The 26668-nt window shown below is 40.5% G+C and overlaps 1 protein-coding gene across 1 annotated transcript in view; it reads left to right on the forward strand.

Annotated features, from left to right (window-relative positions):
* elfn2b (extracellular leucine-rich repeat and fibronectin type III domain containing 2b) overlaps positions 1-26436 on the forward strand; it is a 101849-nt gene extending 75413 nt beyond the window's left edge. Inside the window, exons 3-4 of the mRNA XM_077541056.1 lie at positions 15372-15996; positions 16480-26436. Of these exons, the coding sequence (XP_077397182.1) occupies positions 15658-15996; positions 16480-18969 (2829 nt within the window). The 5' untranslated portion in view covers positions 15372-15657 and the 3' untranslated portion in view covers positions 18970-26436. The remainder of the gene's footprint in view (positions 1-15371; positions 15997-16479) is intronic.
* The last annotated feature ends 232 nt before the right edge of the window (positions 26437-26668 follow it).

Genomic DNA, 26668 nt, shown 5'->3' on the forward strand with positions numbered 1-26668 from the left:
ACTTTAACAACTAATTCAATTTACTTAGTAAACAGGAGATGCAAGAATAGAAATATCTTAAGTTTAGCGTAAATTAGAATTTGGCGGTGCCTCCACTTAGCAGGAAAAATATTATTAATTTACCTCTTTTACCCACTAAGAATAATAATTAAAGTACTGGGGAATATTGTGTAGATCAATATACCATTTAAAAGAAATACACAAACACAGTAAATTCAATTACAAACAGTATGAACCATTTTAGTAAACACAAATAATAAAAAGACAATTAAATGGGGGGAAAGAAAAAAAAGGGTTGTGTGTGTCAAATGTTAAATGCGAATGTGTCCCAGCAAAAAATATATAGTCCAGTTATAGTTGCAGGCCTGATGTTGCTCGGGTGCGGTGTGACCTTACAAACATAAAAACTGGTCCCTTCACTTGCAAAGCAAGCAAAAACAAATTGGCACGTGCACGGTTTTGATAGTACTCACGAATCCACAGGTTTAGGGTAGCGAATGACACGTGATGGGTGATGAGCGATGGAAACCCGTCACTCGGTAACGACCGACATCCGACTCCAGCTTAAGCACAATCCACAAGGCACGAGACGACTTCCAATCCACAGCAGAAGGGTCCAAAAAGAGTTTCCTTGGTCCACTGTGCATCAAAAAGTGTCTCTTTAATTTTAAATATAGTTCAAACCTTCATACTCGATATAAAAAGGCACAGAACTCCGCTAGCCTTAGCGTTAGCATGCTACGTCGCTAGCCGCGATTAGCATTTAAATCGTCTGCACAAACATTTCGTCTGAGCACAATAGAAACATAACATGAGGTACTCACATTACATCGGGTTAAAAACAGTCCAAAACGTGACAGCAGACTCTGCATCCACTGGTTTAAAAGACTATTTTCACCAGATGGCTCCTCGAGTGTCTGCTCACTTGACAGCTTAGCTTACACTAGTGAAAGGCTTACAGACTCTCGAACATTCCACGTATGACTACACCCATCGCTTCTGGATTGGACATGGCCAGTACATCAACCAAGGACAGTACAGAAATGTAAGATTGACAGGTACAAGTTAGGTTGTAGAAAGAAAAGAAAAAGAAACTACGCAATTTCGTATGCAATTAAAACAAACTTGAACTTGCACAAAATAACTTTTTATAATGTAAATGACAAAAAAAGTATTTATAGTTTAACACTAGAAAACAACTTCTATTTCAATTACTATATATTGGTTTAATCAGTATAGACTATATTTATTTTAGTCTGGGTTACACTAGTGTGCTCCAAATGAAGTATCCAAAAGAGATAAAGCAAGGCATTCTGGGAAAGGAAGTGCTTGGTTGATGTTTGCTTGGATGCATTGCATGTGGAAGAATTTGAGCATTCTTACCTCAGCCGCTTCAACAGCTCAATTTAGGAATTTGAATGACATTTGGGCTTTTTTTTTTTTTCTAAAACCCTTGGTCCACCTCACACCGCTTTGCCCAACGTCCGTTCTCATTCCTGTACGGTCATGGAGGTGTACTGTAGGTGATAGCTTGTTTGAGAGGGGAGGTTAAGGCCTCTGGGCCATTTAGTCGTAGACATCCAGGCCATTTTTCTTTCAGACTTCAATGCATTCTTTTGTCTTCATGATGCATCCAGGAATTGGATGTGATGCCATGCCTGAGCGGCTACAGACATTGGTATTGAACAAAAAAAAAACAAAAAAACAAAAACAGATGCAGATCCAAGTAGACAGTGGGTGAAAAAGGGCCATACGTGTGTGTGTGGAGTGGGGGAATCACATCATGGGGACCATTTTCCGGGTTTTTACTAGTGTTCTTCCGATACCGATACTGGTATCGGCAGAGGTGCCGATACTGCATTAAAACAGTGGTATCGGTATCGGTGACTACTCACAAGTAACATGCCGATACCATTAATTCCAACTCTAATATGGGATTTTGGATGCAGCATCTTGTGTCTTGCTTGTGCACGACATTCACTGGTATGTGACATGTTCACTGCATGCCGATATAAGATATCCTATTGGCCTTTGAATGCTCTGAACTAATGGCAGGACAGCTTTTTCATGTTGAGGAAAAAAAAACCTCAAGTATCGGTATGGTATCGGTATCGGCCGATACTGCAAAGCTGAGTATCGGTATCGGGAGCCAAAAAACGGTATTGGAACAACACTAGTTTTTACTATTATTGTGGGGAGACCACGTGTCCACAATGTGTCCTTGCAAGGACATTTTGGTGTTTCCTCATCACTCCAGACCTCTTTTTGAGGGTCAAGACTTGGTTTTAGAATTTAGGTTTGAATTGGGTTTTGGTTGGGTTTAGTAACATTTTTATGAAGGTTACGTTTGTCTGCGATTTGGGTGCTCCATGGCTGCAATAGAAATACAACTGGACGTTATGTGTTGGTTACATATTGGTTTACACTAACATTCATTTTAACCGTTCTCCATATGTCTTTTTATTTACTCCACAAACTTTGAAACACCTCTTAGTTTTACAAATTAAGCCTACTTATTGTACAAAAAAATTACATTTTTTTTTTTTTTTAATAAATCACCTTAAAGTGATAAAAATAATTTCGTCAAAAGTAAGAGTTGAACCCACTCATGAACTGCACACCAGTATTAAAGCTGTGTGCTTTACCATTACACTGAACATCAGCTGTCAGTGACTATTTTGAAGAAATTAGAATGTTTTTTTTTTGTTTGTTTTTTTTAAATGAGTTCATATGTCCACGTGTTCATTCATAATTTTGATGCCTTCAGTGAGAATCTAAAATGTAAATAGTCATGAAAATAAAGAAAAATACATTGCATGAGATGTGTGTATAGTGTAAGAAAATTAACTGTGCTGAAAATGACAACATGATGAAAGTTCAAAAGACCTTCAAGGTTTATATGACAACGAAATATGAATTATAGATCAAACTGGTGAGAGTTAGCTGTGACACTCTTTACACCTCATCTTATTCCTTAATTTAACATCCCTCATGTATCACCTCAATCACACATTTCTTCACATTTTGCAACTGTAGCAGTCAGTATGGCAGACTGAACTGTTAACAAAAGTAGGGAAAAAACAGAAGCAAAAATTAGTGTTTGTAAGACCGCGTTTTGGCGAGCAGCAGCTCTAACAAGAACAATGCAGGAGATGACAAAATAATGAATACAATTCAATGGGTTATTTTCTGGTTTGTGGAGTAATGCTACTAATTAACAGCGTTGAAAACAAAACCTCCCGCCCACTTGCTTTCCATCCTCTTCATGAGAATGTGATGCTTTCAAGCTGATTTGTCATGCAGCGACTGGACGTGTCCTGCGAAAAGGGGAAGACAAACCAACACCTCGCCAGCTCTACCACTTTTACTGCCCTGTCATTTACTTTTGCTTTTCTGTTCTCATCTTCCTCATTTATTCATGTATACGTCTTATTTATTTATATCTTTCTGCCTGCTTGAGAGATGTGAATCAAGGTGGGCCTGTCAAAATGCTAATTTACGGACACGCTGATGTTTTGAAAGCATCCAGTGGTACATAGGTCAACTGCAAGAGTGAGATTTAAGAGCATCGGATAGGTATATTTAAGCTTGGCCGAGCTGAAAGAAGGCAACGATTTGTCCAGCAGTGCCTACTTACTGATGTGTAGTGCAGCTGCTTTTAGCACACTTCTTCCTGTGGTGAGACTCTCAGAGGAGCCTCATCTGTCTGCAGCCGTGTTGGTTTCATCTGGAAGCGCCGGGTGAAGTGAAGAGGAAAGAGGGCTTTGCTCACAACCTCAACCTGTCTACACGACACTCCATGCTCTCAGGGGAGCTGGCACGGACCACAGCAGAGAAGAGGGGAACAATAATACAGCGGACAGATGGACGCAGGGAAGCTCAGGGAGGGAGAGGAGGGCTGCAGACAAACTGGAGGAAATTGAGGGGCAGGAAGATCAAGACTTGCCGGGAGGGGCAAGAGGAAAAGTGTAGAAGGGAGCATCAAGTTGGCTCGAGGAGAAGATTTTGAACACATTTAGTGGGATTTTTAACTACAGAATGACATTAACGTGATGATGTACAGTAAACTAAGTCCAGATGTGATTAGCGAAAATCTGCAAGTCATTGACCCCACCCTAAAAATAGTTTGTCTATTAGTACGGATATTTGAAGACAAACTGTGGAGCAAAAAATATAAGCAGACAATATTGCCATACGCACAAGCACAGTGTTTATCCTCTGCCAAATAAAGACTAATATCATTGCAGCTTATTGTGTCACTGATAATTGTGACAATGTGAATACAGACAAATGAAGAAGCGCCACTCTATTCTAATTTGGACATTTCAATACGTCAAAGAATGGGAGTCTTGGAAATTCTGTTTTTACTTTCAATAACAGGGATCTAAAAAGCCATATGAAACCACCAGGATTGTACCTTTTGGTGTGAATACAACACGGAATTGTTGTTCAGGTAAACCGTTTTAAGATACAACTGTAAAAAAATAAAAAAATAAAAAAATACCGTAGTTAATAGCCACCAGATTGTCGTCCACGTCCACTGCCGTGGTGAAGAGCAAACATGGTCCTGAACTCAGCTGTTTAATTTTCTTTAACTGCACAAATTGAATCCCGATTTTGTGGCACTGTGAATAACCAAACGGCACATTTGAAAAACGTTCTCAAATTCCAAAAGGTCTGAGTGAACACACCCATGCTGAGGCTGAGGGAATGGGGGATTTTGGGAGCAACGAGCTCACATGTCCATGGTCTCTGTTTTTGATTTATCTGATTTTAATGTATGATGGTCTAGCAATTATTTTCACAGAGGCATACTGCACTGATAAAAGTTGTATTTTCGTCTCAACACAAGGTCTTTCGAAGTCCGTTACAATTATATGAAAGGTTAACTGACAAGTTGCATAAGGGTTATATATTGTTACAGTGTGGATTGTTGAGGACCCAGGTGCAGAAAAGTAGGGTGTGGAGGCAGAGGTGTAGTTAATAAAGGGATTTAATTAAAAACTAAAATAAGGAGGTAAACAATGATCGGGCTAACAAACAAAACATCCAAAATCAGGCAGCATGACAGGAATCAACATAGACACAGTTCGCTCTGTCTGTGTTGACGAGAGACTATATACACACACACACACACACACACACACACACACACCCACACACACACACACACACACACACACACACACACTATAGTGACATAACGAGACACACCTGGGCAAGACACAAGTGGCTGAAGGCACTGATTGGTCGACACATGAGGAAGGGCAGACAAACACAGGTGGACATAATCAGGCTTGATGAGACTGGGGAAGCCCACAAGGACAATGACAAATCAGATCATGACAAGAACTTAAAGAAACATGAGGACAAAATCAAACTAAACCAAAATTAAACGCGAGTCATGACAAAAGTAACAAAATCAACCCCAACCATGACATATATGTTGTCCTTGACCCCGTCCAAGTGAATATTTCTTGTCAAAGATGTTGAATATGAATATCATCAAATAAAAAAAGACCTTCAACCCCTTCTTGAGAAAAACGATATACAAGTGAATCATCTGACTTGTGTCACTTTCTTCTTCTCCACTGATTCTCCTCAACTGACACTGACAAGACAGCAGTGCTATATATAATCGCACTTACCGTTGCTGTGGATTTTCATTGTGAAAAAGATTGAAACCTTTTGTAGGCTTGATAAAAAACTGTTTGCTTTCCTGTGTTCCCCTCTATTGTAGCTCGGCATCATACTCATCACTGCACAAACAGGTTTATTTTGCTGCCATATTCGTGAAGCAAGTCTGCACATGCGTAGTAAGATGGAGTGGTAAATTGCAAAAACTACATGGAAATATGGTAGCTAAAACACATCATATGGCTAATGTATTAAGGGATGATCAATCAGTGTCTCAGTACATTTGACAAAAAACGTGTAAATTACATTTTGGAGCTGTAATCATAATAGAAGATTAGATTAAGACCCTTCAATCACTGCCTCAACATTCTGACATCCAAGTGCTCGGGTAACGGAACATAATTATTCGAGATATCATAAATATTAAAGTTGAGTATTACCAATCAGTGGACATTACTAAACTGGTGGAACTCTAAATGGCACTTACTGAAGAGCGATTTGAGAGGTAAAAAGAAGCGACGCTTTCTGATGAGCTGAGCCAAATGAGCTGGCTCACTACAATAAGAGCTGGAATCCTCTTCACAAAGCCCATTTTTCTGTAATAGCAGTGGGATTATTCGATCCTATTTTATCACTATCCAAATTACAATGCCACTTTGGTCAAAACATGATGCTGCTTCGGGGTGTGAATTGCCTAGTACCTGACAATTCGATCCGTATCACGATTCATAGGTCACGATTCGATTCGATACCGATTAATCCCGATGTGAATTTACAAGTCGATTGTTGTGATTTTTTTTTTTACTCAAATTTAGAAAATACCATTCAGTAAACTTGTACATGTACACTGTAAGATTTGTATGAAAATGTATTATTTATTGATCTGAAACTTCAGTCTTATAACTGTGAGCCACTGTATTGAACAAACAGGTTGTAACCTTTTTCATGTTTGAACAGCATTGAAATAAAATATAAAGGCTTAATGTTCTATTTATATAATATTCTTCCATGCTTAAGGTGTGAAAGTTAGATGTTTTGTTGAATATTTTTCCATCAAAAATGGATGTTAAAAAATCGATTCGGCTGCCTATTGAATCGATTCGAGAATTGCGTGCTGTAGTATCCCGATATATTGCCGAATCGATTTTTTTTAACACCCCTAATGCTGCTTATCATAAAAGCTTTTTGCGACTGCTGCTGCTGATTTTGTTGTTCGCAAAGCCCTCCGTCAGGCAGTTTTTGTAGATGAAGGAAATGAAAGTCAATTGCTGCGGTGTGAAACCAGATGGATGAGGGTAAAATTAATAGCTGACGCCCAGAGCTGTCCTGCCCAAACAAAGCATCACTGAGCGCTGACACCAATCGTAAATACCATATCAAGTTTAGTCCATCAAGCTCGATTTGTTAGTCTTTAAAGGAGCCATCAGGAAATACCTGTGGTAGATGCTAAGAGGCTATTATTAAATGTCTTTACTTTGCCAGGTATTTGGCTTTGGTTTTCTTTTATTCCCTCAACATCATGAATCCTGTTTTTAAATTTGTGTTTTGTTCCTTTTCAAATGAATGCACCGGGATGCTGGCACTGTTGACGCCTGAGGGAACGTTACTGTGCCGTAAGCCGTATTTAAACACCCACAAAGATAATCTGAATCAACTCTAAAGAACCTATAGGAATCATCCATCCATCCATCCATCCATTTTCTTGACCGCTTATTCCTCACAAGGGTCGCGGGGGCTGCTGGCGCCTATCTCAGCTGGCTCTGGGCAGTAGGCGGGGGACACCCTGGACTGGTTGCCAACCAATCGCAGGGCACACAGAGACGAACAACCATCCACACTCACACGCACACCTAGGGACAATTCGGAGCGCCCAATTAACCTGCCATGCATGTCTTTGGAATGTGGGAGGAGACCGGAGTACCCGGAGAAGACCCACGCGGGCACGGGGAGAACATGCAAACTCCACCCAGGAAGGTCCGAGCCTGGACTCGAACCGGAGACCTCAGAACTGGGAAGCGGACGTGCTAACCACTCGACTACCGTGCCGCCCCTATAGGAATCAATTTAATCTAAAAAAAAAAAAAGAAAAAAAAAAGGCATTTATTAAATAAAGTGTTACGCAAAACAAGCATAAAGAATTCAATTACATTTTGAATTGTTTTTTCTTAACTACAGTACACAAACCTGCCATGTTCAACCTAATTTACATTTCTTGTGAATATATTACACAATTTATGTAGTAATACATGCCAGAATAACATATTCAGTTTGTTTACAGTGACGTTGGTTCTTAATGAGTATTAATGTTCCTCTTTCCTGAGTTTCTTATAACGTGAAACACTCCTGCTCTTGGGGGACAATATTGTGACTGTGATTTAAATGGAAATATGCAAATCTGCTGTTTAAGCCACACAAATCTCCCTTTGTTTTGATGTGGCATTTTGACAAGCACATCCAATTTGATTCTCACTTGACACGACTCAAGGCGACGGCATCATATATGCAGCGAACGACAAGATGCTTGCTATAAATACATTTTACATTTGGGCTGATGGCGGCCCTGCTCTAGCAGTCATGGTGATAGAAATTACAGTATATGGACACATTCCAATTTCAACACCTGTCACAGTCAATTTCCAAGGGACCTTATTATTATGCAGGAAGGAGAATGTCATCATTGAGGCTAATGAAGCGGAAGGCAAGCGCTGATTTGAAGTGAATGCCAGCAACATTCGATACCAATGGAAGTACTCTTAATTGGCAATGCTAATTATACAGTATGCGTGACGATCAATAAAAGGGACGACTGAGGTGTGAGGGGATTTGACAATGAAATGGCCAAACTACTAAATACACGTGCACAATCCAATGAGATTCAGTAAGTAGGAACACTTGAAAAAAAAAAAAAAAAAAAAAAAACTAATTATTGTTGTATCAAAATATTTGTCCACACTAGATTGAAAATATTGCAGTGTTATTTTGTTTTTCTGGACTACTTTATGTTCTTCTGTAACCTTTAAATAATTAACCTCAAATGACACTTTGTTTAAATAACAAGCGAATGGCATTTGTTTAACAAGAATTAATTAAGAGCACCACTTTAATGACTACATAACACTTTTATTTTCTTCTTTGGGCAACCTTCGTCGCCCTAATGTTTACACTTAAGTGCATTACATCACCCGAATGCTCTCTATTGCAAGAGAATGCTTAAATATCCACTAAATAAATAACCTACAAAATACTTTCCCTCCTTGCTATGTATTGTGCAAATAGCTTTATTACTTGAAGCTCACAAATTTGGAAAACCAGTGAGTATGCTGTTAAGTGGAATATGTGAGAAGAAAGTTTTTGACCACAGCTAATTATGACGGCAAATGACATTGCTGTTCAATTGTTTGTGTGATAGAAGAATTATGCAACAACTATTGAACTGATTTGTGCCAAGAATGAACGCATTTCATTTTAGTGTAAATCTGTTGTTGTATGTTGTTTGTGTGTACAGTCAAAGATGTAATGGATATCACAAAATGGCAAAAAAATAAATAAATAAAAAATCTTAGTATCTTGTGGTACAAGGAACATGAGATTAGAGGTGACTGTGACTGAAGAGTGATGGACGATTTGGGCTGATGACCAATTATGTTGCCAAGTGCAACAGTGTGACAGCTACAAGTGCAAGTCGTCGTTAGCACTAAGCACTGACTGTTGTCACTGGGCCTGTAAAGGCTTTTACAAAAAAAAAAAAAAGGTTGTTGAAAAGAGGATGGAATTGTGCCAGTGAGCTACCCTTCTGTACCATCTGTTCATCCCATCCAAGATTTTAACCACTTTGGCTGCAGTGACCTGCTTAGATTAGACTGCAGCTCGCTAAGTAAGTAAAGAAACAAAATCCACTTGTGCACGATGTCTATATCTAAAAAAAATATTAAAAAAAAGACCACTTTTACAGCTTCTACAGCTGTGAACGAAAACATGAATTTGTGTCCCACATTTTGATACTTGTTAGAAATGGATCAATGATGTGAGTGTTATTTCCCAGGTGTCGCCAATGCCCCATATTCCTAATTATGCAATCATGTCCCCAAAGCATGCTCGCATGTGGTATTTCCTGCCTCCCCAATGTGAACCTTCTGACTTTATGTGGGGCAGCAAATTAGATCATGCCTCATGTTAACCTCATACAATTAAATTGGTGTGCTGTGTCCAAATATACACGTGCACGTCATGGAGAATGGTGCTGAAGCAAGGAATAGCAATTTAACAGAATTTGCCGAAAGGGGAAATCAGCCCAAAATGTTCTTTGCAATATGCTGTGAACGCTCCCAGTAGTCTTATTTTGCGTTTGGAATCTGACTAGCAGCAAAATCCATCCATTTTTATTAATCTCAGGGGGCGGCCATTTTGCAACTTGCAGTCAACTGAACTTGACATCATCGTTACTTAGGGCTCAGGTAACGACCAATCAGGACTCAGTTTGTGAACATCACATGACCAAATTCAGAAAACAGCCATGGTTAGTTGAGCCCTGGGGTCCATTTCACAAAGTAGGTTCAACAAACTATGAGACTAACCCTGAACAATAAGTAAACAGTAACTCTGCGTTTTCAATTCCAGGACAGCTGATTTGAGTTAATTTGATTACCGCAGAGAAGTTTCACCTGGAGTTACCACCAAAAAAGACCCTATCAATGGAGCCCCGATTCAACAAGTCACCATGGCAACGGGGAAGCGGATGGTGGCGCTGCCCTCTGCTTCAGCATTTTTTTTTATGCATTTATTTTTTTTTTTTATCTCTCTGGAACTGGAGATCTTAATGCCATTACATGGCGAATTTGAACATGTCTTTAGAAAAAAGTGCATTCATTTTTGATTACCGTATTTTCCGCACTATAAGGCGCACCTAAAAGCCTTCAATTTTTTCAAAAGCTGACCATGCGCCTTATAATCCAGTGCGCCTTATATATGGATCAGTATTGAGCCGCAACAGGTCTCGCTGTCAAGACGCTATTGGTGACCCTGCACGATTGGCAGAAGATCCCGCCATCTTGGATCGCTAGCTAATACGAATACTTTACCTCAGAGAAAATAAAAAAACAGCTGTTTATTCATTTTGGGAGTGAATGGAGTTGTCAGAAAGCTGGTTTGTAATCTATTAATAAAGTTTGACTAACCTATCTGACTGTTTTGTTGACATCCCCTTTAGCGCAGCACCATCTAATGGATGCATAACGTAACCCCAGCCTCTACTGTAGCGCCTTATATATGGAAAAAGTTTGAAAATATGTTATACATTGAAGTTGCGCCTTATAATGAGGTGCGCCTTATAGAGTGGAAAATACGGTAACTTAATTCAAGTTAATCTATTAAGTTTAATGAATTAATCCATCCATCCATCACTTTTTTTTTTTACCACTTTTTCCTCACAACGGTTGCGGGGGCGCTGGTGCCTATCCCAGCCAGCTTCAGGCAGTAGGCAGGGGACACCCTGGACTGGTTGCCAGCCAATCGCAGTTAATGAATTCAAAATTAATTCAACTTATTAGTATATTCACTTTGGATTAATTTAATTCAGTCGTGTTTTGCCAATTGAAGCAATTTTATTAAGTTGGTCGACAATTCAATTTGTCATCTTAATTTGGTACAATTCTCTCTGAGAGTGCACCTTCATCAACGGGATCACTGTCGAAAGGACATACCATGTTCGTTAAAAAAAAAAAAGAAAAAAAAGTGGACTTTTAATATAGGTCTATTGACTGTTTTTGTTTTGTTTTGTTTTAATTAGCAGAAGGCAGAACTATGTGCCTCCAAAACTTGCCATCTGACTTAAAGAATGAGGAAATCAAATGTCAGAGAAAACCTCAAGATTTATTGTGAAAAACCTGCTACCGACCTGGTTAGGCTCATAGACTCTGTTACTACGGTAACGGACCGAGAGCTTAAGTTGCCTCTTTTTATGAAACAGGCTAGATTTACCTCTTTTTTTTTTCGATTACCTCCCTTTCTTAAACAGAAAACGCAGAGTTTCCCACGTTTCAGGGATAACAGACTCAGGGTTCTCACTAAAACCGCTTTGTAAAATGGACCCCTGAGCAACTCTGATGTCATTTACAGTCAACAGTAAGTGGAAAAATGGCTGCCCTTGCGTTGGATAAAAACAGGTGTCTCTTGCTGCTTAATTCATATTTCACAAATAATCAGAATGCCATGTTTAGACTAGTGGGGCTCATGTATACATATTGTATTAAAAAAATAAAAGGAAAAAAAGTGTGTGTGTGGGGGGGGGGGGGTGATGTTTTGAATTTCTGTCTCTAATAGAGCTGTAGCTATTGAGCAGAGTAATGCTACACAGGGACATTTTGCCATAGAGCCTGTAAATTACTTTTCCAGTGCCTCTGCTAGTTTCAGCCAAACATTAATACACAAGAAATTCCACACAATATGCAGAATTGTCAACAATCAAACAACATATTGTAGACTAATACTCATACTCTAGATTGAACAAAAAGGGAATCGGGAAATTTAAATAGACGGTCATATTTTTTTGTCATCACTACAATGCATCAAGTGGATTAACATTTTAACGGAATAATGGACCGTCTCACATTATTTGTTACTACAATTTCCTGCAGCAGCTAGTGATTACAAAGGAAGAAGGCCACCTCAAGGGAGTGTGGACTGGAATAGACATGAAGGAGTTCAAATCTCTGTTGCATCAGAATTTGGAGCAGAAAAGAAAAAAAAAAAAAAGTGGCCTGTTCTACAGATTGAAAGACAGACGGGTATTTGATGTGATGATAAAGGAAATTAACAGGCCACTAAAAGAAGAATGTGAGATGAAAGTGATGGAACATGAAAGTATGTTTGATGAAACATTCTACATATAGTAGCTTTATTTGAGGCAATATATGAGAGGGAGTTATATGTCATATCATGGTATGCTTCTGCAGCCATTCAACCAGCAAGTGGGCAATTTATATCATGATGCAACAGGCTGCTAATCCTCTACTTATGTAAACACTTGACTGCTATTCAAATGAAATGCAGATGGGATAGAGCTCGCCTTTAGCCAGGAAAAAAAGAATGTCTGAGGGGAGACGATGCGCTCTCATTTTTGGAATGATTATTGCCACCGAGTCCTTTGCTCTGTGGCCCGAGGTGCAATTGGCAGGAGAACACGGAGATGCCAAACAAAGCTGAAATGACCTCATTCCATTAGATGTAAGCAGGGAGGGGAGGGGGTGAGTGAATATGGATGCAGTAAAAGGTTGTCATAAACAACCATAGTGCTCAAAACACCCTGTACCAATTGATAACAGACAGATCTATACATTCTGTATTTGCCGTAATTAGATGATAGCAGGATTAATGCATTCTTCTGTATAAATGTGTTTACTCCAATACACAGTGCAGGAAATCCTGAAAAACAACTTCACAGATTAAGCATTTGTCGCCTTCAAAATCAATGATTGAATTTCTACTGTCTTGGATCTTATTAATAACTAAAAGGGTGTGTCAAATCAGTTAGAATCCCATTTGTCTTCTCCATCAAAGACAAATATTTAAGAAGGCTGTAATGAGAAATGGCAAGTCTTCCTCACAGCCAAAATAAAATGGTTTAAATCCTATCTGGGGCTGTTTTGTGAGTTTTCTCTAAGTACTCAGGCTATATCCAAAAACATGCAAGTTAGGTTAATTGAAGAAATGACCGAATAGGTATATTTATTTGTCTCCATGCGCCCTGCAATTCGCTGGCAAACAGTGCAGGTGTGCCCCACGTCTCTAAAATTATCTGTGATGCACTCCAGATCACTTGTGACCTTGAGCAGGAGAAGCAGTAGAATATGGATGCATGGAAGACTGTGATAGAGCCTTCGTAAAAACAACAAATTACAACCTGATTTGATGTCATTTCAAATTGGTATAAGCATTTCAACATGTTAAGCAGGTTGCCAAATCTGCATTACATCCAGATCAAATGTGGCTTGAGATAGTTCCTCCTTGTATACTTACATCCATTTATCCATTCTTTTTATTTCAATACCAGAATAAAAGAGTGATAGTTTGTGCAAATTTGAATCAAAATGTTAGTTGCTCTCAAATGTACGATCTAGATCATATTCAAAACTGGACAGCGTATATAGCATACTTTGACTGTAACAGACGATATCAATAATAGTTTGTCTGTTTTTTAAACACCCATTATCCAAAATCCAAATATTTGATATTTAGTGGCTAATAACAAGGAGTCAGCGGCACAAGCAGAAACATATCAATGTGCTGAATGAAATTTGTCATCTTAATTGATTTAAATTGTCTTCCATGTCTGAGTGTAGATCTTAGGTAACCCCGGGTTTTCACCGGATGCGGTTGCGGTGCGGTTGCGGTGCGGTGCGTCTTGACTGCGTGCTCCGGACGGGTCATTTTTTTTGTCAATCCACACCGGCTCCGCACAGCTGCGGTCCGGCAGCTCCGTCGCCGCCCACTTCCCAACGTGTCTCGCGGGACCGCGCGCGCGCGATCATGTGGCATTTCACAACGAGAGGTGGACTTCTTTTGATTTAACCTTTTCTTCTTCTTCTGCTATGAGATTCCATGCTGCATCCTTTTTTTGGTTGTCCTTGTAAAGTATATTAATAACGAGAGTCGGGTCAGTGCGGGTCCACTCTTTATTTCTGTCTTCCGCGTCCGGCTGCCGCTCAGTACGGCAAGCGAGACGGGCACAACAAGCAATCGCGAACATCAAACTCACAATACATTACAGTCCTTATAAAAAGGATGTGCCGTGTCATATATTATTTTGTGGTTTTCCACCTCCAATATTAAACCTCTCCTCGTCCATGTTCGCTGGTGTCTAAACCGTGAATGAGCACATGGCCCGGCGACGCCCACGTCACGTTTTGCTGAAAAACTTGCGAAATAGGAGCTGGCGAGTGTTTTATTCTGAAAGGTAACCGGAAATTTATTTTGAAACTGCCTCGGTCTTCCTGTCCCGCTCGATGTGTTTTGTGCTAGCTTGCCATTTGCCGGAGGCCTACCGCTGCGGCGTCCGGCAAAAATAGAAAATAGTTCTATCCTTGCGGAAGGCCTGCGGCGTGCCGCAGTCGACACGCAACGCACCCGCAAGCGGTGTAAACTGCACCATTCGAATGAATGGAATCTAATTGCTTGCGTCGCCGGACCGCACCGCAACCGCACCGCAACCGCATCCGGTGAAAACCCGGAGTAAGAGAGTGAGAAAAGGCTAAAGTGGAGCAGGATTTGAAACAATTATTTGACTGGCACGATCCAAGTGTAAGCAAGCGAGGAATAATTCCACCGCTCACGAAGAAGTCTGTGATCCCAAATTGTGTAAATAAATTATAGCACTGTAGTGGAAAAAATATCAATGATGTGATGAGACTACTCTACATCAACCCGACTTTTGTCCCACTCTAAGCTTTATCATTTGCTTAAGGTAATTATTAGGATTTGACTAGCTGTGAGGAATCACATACTATAGTTCATTCAGTTATTTTTTTTTATTTTTTTCATTTTTGAATCGGTAAGACTTCCGAATGAACAATTCTGAGCTCTTAAAAAAAAAGAAAAAAAAATCATGCACAGAAATAAGCTGATACAGGCAAAGCCTCCTACACATGGGCAATTTTTATGAAAATCCTTTTAAAATGAAACCATCAAATATATACATCCTCTATATAATGTATGTTCTTTTTGTCATATTGTCCCCACAGAGCTGAGGTCGTGAGAGAGCATGAAGACAAGCTGTGACTCCCCTCCATGCAGCCCAACAAGATATGACATAACCCGGGTGACCTGTTAATCAACCATGATAGCCTTAAAGCTGTGACTGACATTAGAAACCCCTTCTTCTGTACCCTACACAGACCCTCCTCCTCTGCCACAGTCCTTCCCAGACACCTTTGCTACTTTCTTTTCTCCAACAAACACGCCCCTCTTTGTGCCTGCCCCTGCATTTCTCCTGTTGATTAGAATAACATCACCTCTTTCATCTCCATCATGCAGAGTCTTTCCACCACCTCGAGTTTTATTGTTATTCTCTCCTCCCTCCTAATTGCCACCCGCTTTCCCAGCGGTGTCAATGGGGACTGCTGGCTCATTGAAGGGGACAAAGGTTATGTGTGGCTGGCTATCTGTAGTCAGAACCAGCCGCCGTACGAGACTATTCCACAGCACATCAACAACACTGTTCACGACTTGAGACTCAATGAGAACAAGCTGAAAGCGGTGCACTTAAACTCCATGTACCGCTTTACCAACCTCACAGACCTCAACCTAACTAAGAATGAAATCAGCTACATCGAAGACGGAGCCTTTTCTGGACAAGCTAACCTACAGGTGATCAGACACGATGAACAACAACATATTCTATATGGCAGTGGTTCTTAACCTGGGTTTGATCGAACCCTAGGGGTTCAGTGAATCATATCAGGGGTTCGGGGGCGGTCAAGACAAACATATATGAGTCGTGTGTGTGTGATGATTTTTGTGATGATGCACCCCGCTTGGCCATCGCCTGCAGGTGATCACGCTACATTGCTTGGCTGACCTGTGCTGCCGGGATTTGGTGCGCTCAAGACAACAGTTTCTGAATTCAAGGTGAAAAGAGGCAGATTCTATGAAAAGGCTACTTTCCCTGTTCATTTTGTCTTAAATTAAAAAAAATAAATTAAAAAAATCACATATTTTTCAATAAAGAAGGCTTCGGTGAATGCGCCTAGCAAACTGGGTTCAGTACCCCCAACAAGGTTAAGAACCACTGCTATGTGGTCATGTATTAGGCCATTTATTGGTATTTATACATGATTTGGTCTTTCTTAGGTTCTTCAACTGGGCTACAACAAACTGAGCAACCTAACAGAGGGTATGATGAGAGGGCTTGGCCGCATGCAATGTCTATTCCTCCAACACAACCTCATTGAAGTTATCGCCAGCAATGCATTCTGGGAGTGCCCCAGTCTTAGCAGCATTGATCTGTCATCCAACAAACTTGCCCGTATTGATCCCTCGACGTTCACTGTTCTCAATCGCCTAATGGTTTGTGAACTGGCCGCAAATCCGTTCCATTGTGGCTGCGATCTTTACAGCTTCCTTACCTGGCTGGAATCCTTCAACAACGTCACGCACACCTATGATCGTCTCCAGTGTGAGACGCCACGGGAGATGTTTGGTTTTCCCCTACTAAGCCCCACTGCTGCCGGTCATCCTGGTCGAAATGCCAAAAACATCTTGCACTCTCACTGCAGAGATGGGGTGATGATTCCTGGAATGACGTCCCTCCCACCAGACCTGGATGGTCCATCTGGAATCGGTCCGGAGATGTTTGGCGGTGTGGGACCTTACCACCAGCCCAATGCTTCTACGTCCACAGAAAACAATTTCATTCCCAGCATCAAACTCCATCAGGTATCCTTGTCCTCAGCCTCGCTCATTGTGCAGATTCCCAGGCCCTTCAGCAAAATGTATATACTAACACAATACAACCACACTTACGTGTCTGATGTGATGAATCTAAAGAACAGGAAGGAGAAGATCACCCTCAACCAGCTCAAACCACACACCAATTACACCTTCTGTGTGGCATCCATCCGTAACTCCCAACGATATAATCACACATGCCTCCAATTTTCCACACGTTCTCAAAATCCAAACAACATCCTCCCCACCCCATCAACCACAACACACTACATAATGACAATTGTGGGTTGTCTTTTTGGCATGCTCATCGTTTTGGGCTTTGTCTATTACTGTTTACGTAAGAAACGCAAGCATGATGAGAAAAAGAAGTCCATCTGTGTCAAGAAAACCATACTGGAAATGCGTTACGGACCCGAGGTGGCAGCAGCAGTTGCAAATGATCCAGCGGCAGTCCACAAGCTTCAGGAACACTCCAGAGAACACCACCAATATCACCACCACCATGGGGGCAAGCTTCCCATGTCTACATCTTCTAGCTCTGGAATGCTTCACTCAGCTAATACTAGCTCCTCAAGACTCTCCTCTATTCCCCAAGTAGAGAAAATGGCCACTGCCTTCTCAGAGGCCATGACTGGTAAAGGAAACTACATGGATATCAGAAGTGGAGGGGCAGGGATGGAGAGGCATGGAGGAGATAGTGGGCACGGAGGTATGAGGGGGGAAGATTTAAGGGACGATGATTGCACCGATGTTGGGGATGATTCAGATGATGATGGACATGGCTCTGCGTCAGAGATCTCCACAATCGCCATGGAGGTAGACAAAGTCAACCAGATTATAAACAATTGTATTGATGCGCTAAAGCTGGATGCAGCAGCTGTTGCAGCTTCGGGCTCCTCTCCAAATATTACACCATCCTCCAAGCCTACTTCCCCTCCCCCAAACAGCACCTCCGCTCTTACTCGTGGCTTAATAACCCTTTCTCAAGGAATGAGTGAATCATGCCAAGTTAACAAAATTCCACCTCCGCCCCCGCTCCCTGCTTTGAATACCCCACTTTCTGAGCGCCCTGGAATCAGCGGTGGTGGATTCGTCGTTACTCCTCCCTACAGGCCACCTCCACCAGCCAATGCCGTGCGCCCCATTCAGCGGCAAATGAGTGCAGATGCAGCTGTGGTGATTGTAAATGCTGTCAAGAAACAGAGCAGCACGGCCTCTTGTGGATCTGTAGGACGGGATAGGGAACGTGCAGGGGCTCGTGTCTATAGCCTGGATGTTCCAGAGCCGAGGAGTCCGGATGCCTGCAGTCAACAACAACAGTACCAAGACCGTGCCAGTCCTGTGGGCTGTGGGGAACCCCTGGAAAGACTGCCGTTAGTGGGGAGTATGAGCTGCACTGGAGGGGGTGGCGGTGGTTGCGACAGTGGTGGTGTTGGTGCCCAACATCAAGAAAACCAAAACCCACATCATTACCATCAACAACAACAACAGCAGCAGCAGCAGGATGTGCAACAGGACTACCACTGCTCAGAGCACCGCCACTCTGTCCCAGCTCTTTACTACGATGGCTCCCATCAGGGTTCCCCAGCCCAGAGGGTTTCCTTTCTCAAGCCACTGTCTCGCTCCCGCAAGGATGCAGCATCCTACTCCCAGCTTTCGCCCGCTCGCCACCATTCCAGTTACTCTGGCTACTCCTCCAGCCCAGAGTACTCCTCAGAGAGCACACTGAGGATCTGGGAGCGCTTTCGTCCCTATCGTAAAGGCCAGCGTGATGAGGCCTGTTATGTAACGGCTGGTAATGCCCTTCGAAAAAAGGTGCAATTCGCTAAAGGCGAGGACCTCCACGACATCCTGGATTACTGGAAGGGTGTGTCAGCACAGCAGAAGCTTTGACTGGGGGACCAGTATTAAGCATTGTGAGGAAAGCGGTTTGTTTACGTTTGATTCTATGGTGCCCTTTCTGGGCTGGAGAAACTTCTTAAAGGGAGGAAACATGTTGGACACAGTTTTGCCTTTTTTTTTTTGGCATGCTCGAGTGTATAGAGTATTGTGCGTCAAGCACGGACTGTGTAACTGTGCCTGGGATACCTGGGATAAAAATACACTACGGTCTTTTATTTTACACTTCATTGTAGCACTATTTCTGGATTATTCTTACAACTGCAGGTTTTGTTTATCTGCACGGGGAACAAAAGCTAACTGTGCAATCTAGTAATATCTGTGCGGTCACATTTTGTGATCTTTTAGACAGTACTTACTCAGTGCCATGTTTATAGTTTTTGGGAACCCACCAGAGGTAAATATGATATGATTTTGATCTGAGGGAAAGTGTCTCTGTTGGAGCTGATCACATGTGAATTGCTGAGTCAAATGACGGCGTGCCTTAAAGGGGCACGATGCAAGATTCAGAGTTTTTGCACATTTGCGACCGCTCTGGCGAAACGTGGAATGGACCCCAGCGACGTGCACACGGCCAGGAGCGTGCGCGACTTTTCGGGCACGAGCAAACCTCCAAGTTAATCGAACAAACGTAAACACGGACCACAACGCCTTTTTCATAGGCTTAATAATGTCTACAGAGGTAAGAAACGTATTAATCTTCAAGTTACTTTGTATGTGAAAGTCATTTTGTGTGACAAAAGCTAACGTAATTACAACCTTCCAAATGTAAATAATGCATCCCGTGAATCCGATGACATTGAGGATAGCAGAGCGTTGCTAAAATGCCCAATTGCGGGGACATAAGTTAGCTACCGTGTGGTAGTTTTATTCTGCACTGCTAATCATAAATAGACCCAATCGTATTTCCGTTATGAAGTCTTACCTTTTTAGCAAAGAGTAAGCAAGCTGTGGGTCCTGTTTCATCCCCAGGATAGCTCTTAGCTCTCTCCACCTGACGAACGCTGCTCCCTTATTTATCCGCGTCCTCCCGTGACGCTGGTCTGAAAGTTTTTTTACTTCTCTTTGTCTTCCGTGGAGTCTCCATAAGGGATTGAGACGTATCGGGTACAGTTCTCTTTAAATCCAGTTTGAATTACCGTATTTTTCGGATTATACATCGCACCAGCCAAAAAATGCATAATTAAGAAGGAAAAAACATATACAGTATAAGTCACACTGGAGTATAAGTCGCATTTTAGGGGGAAATATATTTGATAAAATCCAACACCAAAAACATACATGTCATCTTGAAAGGCAATTTAAAATAAAACTAAAAGAGAGAACAACAGGCTGAATAAGTGTACGGTATACTAACGTTACATGACTGACATGCCTGGTAATGTCAGTAACGACGTAACATATTAAGAGTGAGTCGGTGATGGGAGTCAGAGGCGGAGTGTTGAAGCACGGAGCCAAAGGCTGGCGTTTTATTTCCCTTCGTCCCAACGTTCCGTGGGTGAATTATGTTCCCATCACTACAAGTTATTCATATAACTCTATCATAAAGAACATGCTAACAAGTTTACCAAACTATCAGTTTCACTCCAAATCACTTAATCCAATGAAATCTTCATCCTTGGTGTCACTTTTAAACAACTCCCCCAACTCGGGAGGGAGACGATGCGCCGCTTCCTTTTCTACTGGCAATGTTGAACTTATCAACACAGGCCTAGAGCGCCCTCTTGCGGTTTAGTGTGAAAATAACATGTGAAATGATACAATAATGTGTTAATAATTTAACACATAAGTCGCACCAGCGTATAAGATGCACCCAAGGCCAAACTATGAAAAAAACTGCGACTTCCGAAAAATACGGTAGCTGTCCTGTCCGTGAAGTTGGCTGAACAATTGCGAGAGTTAACAGCGACAATAGCGTGCACGCGCATGACGTCATGCTCAGAGCCACAGTTAAAGATTCCGGCCCGACGCTCCAACATTTTTTCCTTTTACAGAAAAATAGGGGCAACAGTCATTGTGCCACAGTAATGCCTCCTGTCCATTATACAATTCTTAAAACATATGCGGGTGAAAATTATGGTTATTTTAACACTCAAATTTGAGTCTAAGCTTGCATCGTGCACCTTTAACCACCACGGATACTAGATGGGGCGGATAAATTTATATTATAACGGCAGCACCCACATAGGAAAAAGTAAAATAAATGCCAATATAAAGTGGAACCTGCATCAAAACATCACAACAGATTAAATAATTGACAGAAATATGGTGGTTCACCACATTTGTTCTGATGAATGAAATTGTATGCTCCAATAAATGGCGCAAGAGGAGCCCATATTAGGTTTTAATGAGAATGAATGTGAAGGAAGACCGGATGATATCATGAAGAAAATCCAATTGAAACAAATTTCATGTAAGAGGAAAAACATTTCACAAAGTTCAAAACACATTCCAAATCTTGTGATATTTAAATTAAATGAATAACAAAAGTGATAGGACTTCATTTCAAATTGCTGCCAACATTTATTTTCTGTTGTGGTTGTTCATTGCAAATGTTTTTTTTAATTTATTTATTTAATTTTAATCCATCTCATGACAGGCATGTTCGCTTGCACCTTATGGCTTAAGTGCGTGCGCGTGCACGCATGTGTGTGCGCGCGTCTGTGTGTGTCGTGCACAGTGTTTGGTGTAAGTGGGTGTCGGCATGCCTTGTCGGATTTTATCGTCTACGCCCAAATTGATTTTTATGAATACTTGTGAATATCTTATTAAATAAATGTCTGGCTGTGTATAATTCCTGCCAGATGATGAAAGACATGGGTGAATGCACAACAACAGCAGTATTACTATGCGTTATTTTGCAGACATACAGTATATCATGACTCGAATTATTCTAAAGTAGCCCAGTGCCTCTTGCTACTACAGCCATGATCTTGTTTATATACTTAATAGTATTTTCCTTCACTTGGCCTTTTCCATTTCAAGGTTCAGATTGGGATTTCCCATCTGCCTACTTAAACTGCTGTGAAACATTGACATTTTTTGGCTTTTTTCTTTTTTTTTTTTCCTACCCTCAAATGTGAATACTCAAGTGATCCTTTCCTCACATTTGTATTTAGGGCTATACCGAAAACAAATCTGTTACAGAGGTATTTCTAAATTCAGGTCTTTCTAGACAAATAATCAATGCGTGACATGCACGGCACACCATTCATCACGTTCCTAACACATGTTGATTGTACGTAGGAGTTGTACGGGAGTACGCTTGGGACAGCTTTAACTATGAGCATATTTTAGTGTAAAGCAAAAATTGAGTTATTTTTGCTTTCCTGTGTACAGTACATGCATTTGGTTCTTTGATATTTGCTTTTCTCATTTTCTAGGATCTTTCTTTACTCTGAATCTCAAGAGAATAGTAGGACTTTGTTCAAAACATGATGCACTATAATTAATAGGGTGTTAGCTGGAAGAAAGATTGGACATTTGACAAAATTTTTGGCCTAATGTGTTTGGTAAAAAATAAATCAAATAAAACTGACGATCAATTGTTCATTTCAAAAGACTAGAATCTCTCTTTGAATGTTTTTACTCCAATCTCAATGTTGTTCTGAGCAGAATTTCTGTTGTTGGGTGAAACTTGTGTATGATTTTCTACAAAATGCTGCTGCTATGTTGCTTTTTTTTTTTTTTTTTGGCACATCACTGAATTAAGTGTAGCAGTAAAAGATATGGGGCCCTTATTTGTGCCCAGTGCAAGTTAAAGGCAAAGTGGAGTTTTCCTTCTCAGGGCGGTGGAAGCGCACACAGTGCTTGAGCTTGTGAAAGCTGAAATTGACTCGCCGGGGGTCTGAGAGATGAGTTTGGCGTGCGCAAAGTGTGTTTATACAGGTAAACAGCAAGGGAATGATATTGTCCTATACCGTTGTCATATTTATGAATGAAATATGACATACACAAGACACCAAATCTGTCTGCCTGCGCCTCGATCAAATTCACCAAAATCACGATACACCCCCTGCGCCACCACTTAGACAGGCTTTTTGTCAGTCTAAAATGTAGTCTACTTTTTGTCTCCAAATAGCAAGATGCGCCAGGGGTGCAGCAGCTGCATCCGCCAGTTTGTCCAGAGAGACATAGCGCGTCTACCATATTCACAAACACACTAAACTAGGCTTGCCCCGACACAAACATGAAAATGAGCCTGTTTATATGCCAAGCACACGGGCACCTGTCTACGAAAATAGGGCCCCTGGAGTCGGTTCTATCTGCACACCTTCTTAAGCACATCACGGCAAATGTTCACTTTCTGCTATTCTAAAATGTGAAAAAGTTCCCCAGTTACTGTGATTCAAAGTGAAAGTTTTGTCATTTGAGAGGAGAGAATTTCCTTATTTAATGTGTCAGACTACCATAACAACTTTAAAGGAGTGGACTTAGAGTGGAGTACAGTATAGATATCAGTATTCGGACTCAATTTGTTAAAATTGGTCTTTATTTAAACTGCCATCAAGCATGTTAAATCTCGCTGATGTTCCATTCATGACTTCTGTTTTAATCAAAATGTGAAATTCTTATATTGATTGGATGGATATGAGAAAAGATGTGTTAAAGTGTCCTTCTCCTCAATGATTTCCACATTCAACAATTTGACTGAATGTCACAGCTTTTCATTTTTAATGATGCTGAAAGCCTGCGATTCTGATGTGTCAAAACCAGTGCTTTTGCTCAAATGAGGCTTCTGACACTGTCAGCGATATTGTGTTTTTCATCACTGAAATCCTGGCATAAATCATGGAAATGAATGGCAAAGTACAGTACGCAAAATGCTAGCACGGGGAATATACACACACAATTCATACTACTTAATATCGATTGACTGAAGAACGTCAAAACCTTGATAATTTGCAAAATACATTACCTGTTCGTTAGCACCCAGTAAAGCTCAAATGAATAATTTTGAATGACAAATTAGTTTGTCTTGTTTTTAAAGACAATGAATTCAATGAATATGAGCCATTCATGCAAAATTTGTTTTTAAATTGCAGTACTAAAAAGCTGATCAATTCAGACAAGATTAAAATGCGTATGATATTTTTTTGTGAACTGGGGTTGATTGTTATTTATTTATTTATTATTTTATTCATTGCCTTCCTATGCCATTCCCGCTCCTCAACAGTGGCAAGTGAGTCAGAATGAGTCACAGCAGTATGTTATTGAAATGTGAAAGAGGAGAGCCATGAGCGGAGGTCTTTGGCACAATGCAGGCACACAAATGGATATTATCAAGTGGAATTTAGACATGGCCTCTCACTGACCCCGTTAGATTTTGAGAAGCAACTACGTGTTGAAGTTGGAGTGCACATATAAGCTAAGTCTGGGTGGATAATGCTGCATTAAATGAATAAAAAGCAGCCCAGCTTTAAAGCCTGAAAGAAGGCTTTAATGTGCTTTTATTTGGAGGCAGATATTAATTGGGCCTGGCAAGAAATGATTTCATCTTCCATCCCTTTGTTGACTTTTTACTGAACTATCTGTTAAGACTTAGTTTAATGTATTTCATTCAAATGCATGGCATTTTTTATACATTTCTCTGAAGTTGTACTTCTAAGCCCAGACAAATGGCTTTACTGATTTCTTGGTAACTCTTCACACTTGACAGTGAAAACACTTCCCACGCATCCTCCCAATTTGCCAAGCACTTCATGTTGGATGAGAAAACAAATGGTAGAATTGAACAGGCTTCATTTGTGCTCGATGTGCCGCACGGACAGTACGTGAATGTCAGACGTTATCAACGCCTCAAATGTGTTCCTACTGTTCAACTTACAATGATAGTTTTCAAAGCAAATGAGCATTTCAATTCATGCAAGGTCAATTTAACGTTTAAATGTTTTCCGCTATTCACAAATAGATTGGTTTACTCTTTCGTGATTACATCCATGTATTTAGGGTTTGGTTTCCAAAGAAGGACACGAGGACTTAAGGAATCTGTGAAATATGTTCATTTTGTACACACGCACACATGCGCACACACACACAAATGTAAAATTGCTATTATGGATGTTTTATACTTAGCCTGAGCTCTTGATATGTCTGTGTTTATTTTTTATTTATTTTATTTTTTTTATGTAATTCTGATCTGCAACGATTTCTTTTTATTTTTTTGTGGGGTTACTGGGACTTTGTTACAAGCAGTGATGTGTTATAACAGATGAAGAGCAGAGAAAGCTTATAATAGTATGCTACATAAAAGAAAGTTGTATATTTGCATGATTCTCTGTAATTTTGGGAGACAAAAAATATATATTGTTGTGTACAATGAGTGGACATAAAATTAAACAAAAACAATAGGGGCTGTATGTATAAGCTTTTTTAAGCTTTTTTTTTTTTTATTCTCTAACTGTTGATATTTGCATTGCAACTTTGTTTGTTTGTTTTTTTATTGTGCAAAAATATCTGAACCTGGTGGCTGTACAAGGAACTATCCCTTCACATTGCAAAGTCAAATTTGCAAAAAGTGTTGTACCCAGTTTATTTAACATGGATGGCATCCAAAATCATGTTCTTCAAGAAAAAAAAAAATGTTATCTGGTTCAAATTTGCTGTATCAAACGTGGAATGTTCTGATGGTCATAATTTAATCCTGAATCATTAGCAGCGCATCAGCGGCTTCTGTGTGCGCCCACTTTCTATTGGCTACACCAGTAACCTTTCCTTATCAACTACTCTTTTGTTGAAAGGCCACTTGATGGAAATCACCCATGATACTGGATATGCTTATATATTATTTGTATTATTATTTCACCCAGTCGAAACAAACTCACAGGCTAACAAAGCAACTTGTCAAACATTTTGTGGCGGGGTGGGGGATGCGGGGGTTGCATCACGACAACAAGGAGTTCATTTAAAGGAGTGTGAATCCCGATTGTCAAACTTGAACAAATCTGATCAAAAAACGAAAGATTAGCCCTTTCTATGACAGGGTCACCGACCTTTTTGTACCTTAGAGCTACTTCTTGCATACTAATTAATGCGAAAGGCTACTAGTTGGATACACACTTCTGAAATGATAACAAATTGCTCAAATTATTTTGTAGTAAAGCACCTCATTGTCGTGGTTGCACGTTGCATTTGTTTTCTTTCTTTTTATAGAATAGCAGCATGCACAAAAATAGACACATCTCATTGGTGCTATTTTTAGATAATTGGGCTACCTTATGCCTGCAGGCCCCATGTTGGTGACCCCTGCTGATCCAAGACATTGGAGACAGGAAAGAGGAAAAAAAATATGTTAGCCTTTTCTAAAATCGGTATAGATGGTGCTATAATCCATAATACGGGCTAGTGAAGCCATTTGAAAACAGAAAACCCTCCAACATAAGACAAAGTCGCAGTAAAACATAGCAAACACAGGAAATGAAGGCTTAATTTGAAGTGGCATTTCATTTTTTTTTTATATATCAAACATGAATAACAGAATCTACATTTTAAAAATAATAATAATAAAAAACAAAAACACATGCCCCACCCCGAGTCTGTGGGAAATACACAGTAGGAATGACATCAAACAAATCGGATTGGATGCTGAGTAAGTGCTTTGCTCTTCCAGTAATGTCGCCACATTAGCAAAGCATTGCTTTTCTGTCCACAATCTCGCCTTTGAGACTCTTGCAGAATATAGCAATCAATTTTG

Source organism: Festucalex cinctus, chromosome 1 (genome assembly GCF_051991245.1).
Source record: "Festucalex cinctus isolate MCC-2025b chromosome 1, RoL_Fcin_1.0, whole genome shotgun sequence".
Lineage (NCBI taxonomy): Eukaryota > Metazoa > Chordata > Actinopteri > Syngnathiformes > Syngnathidae > Festucalex > Festucalex cinctus.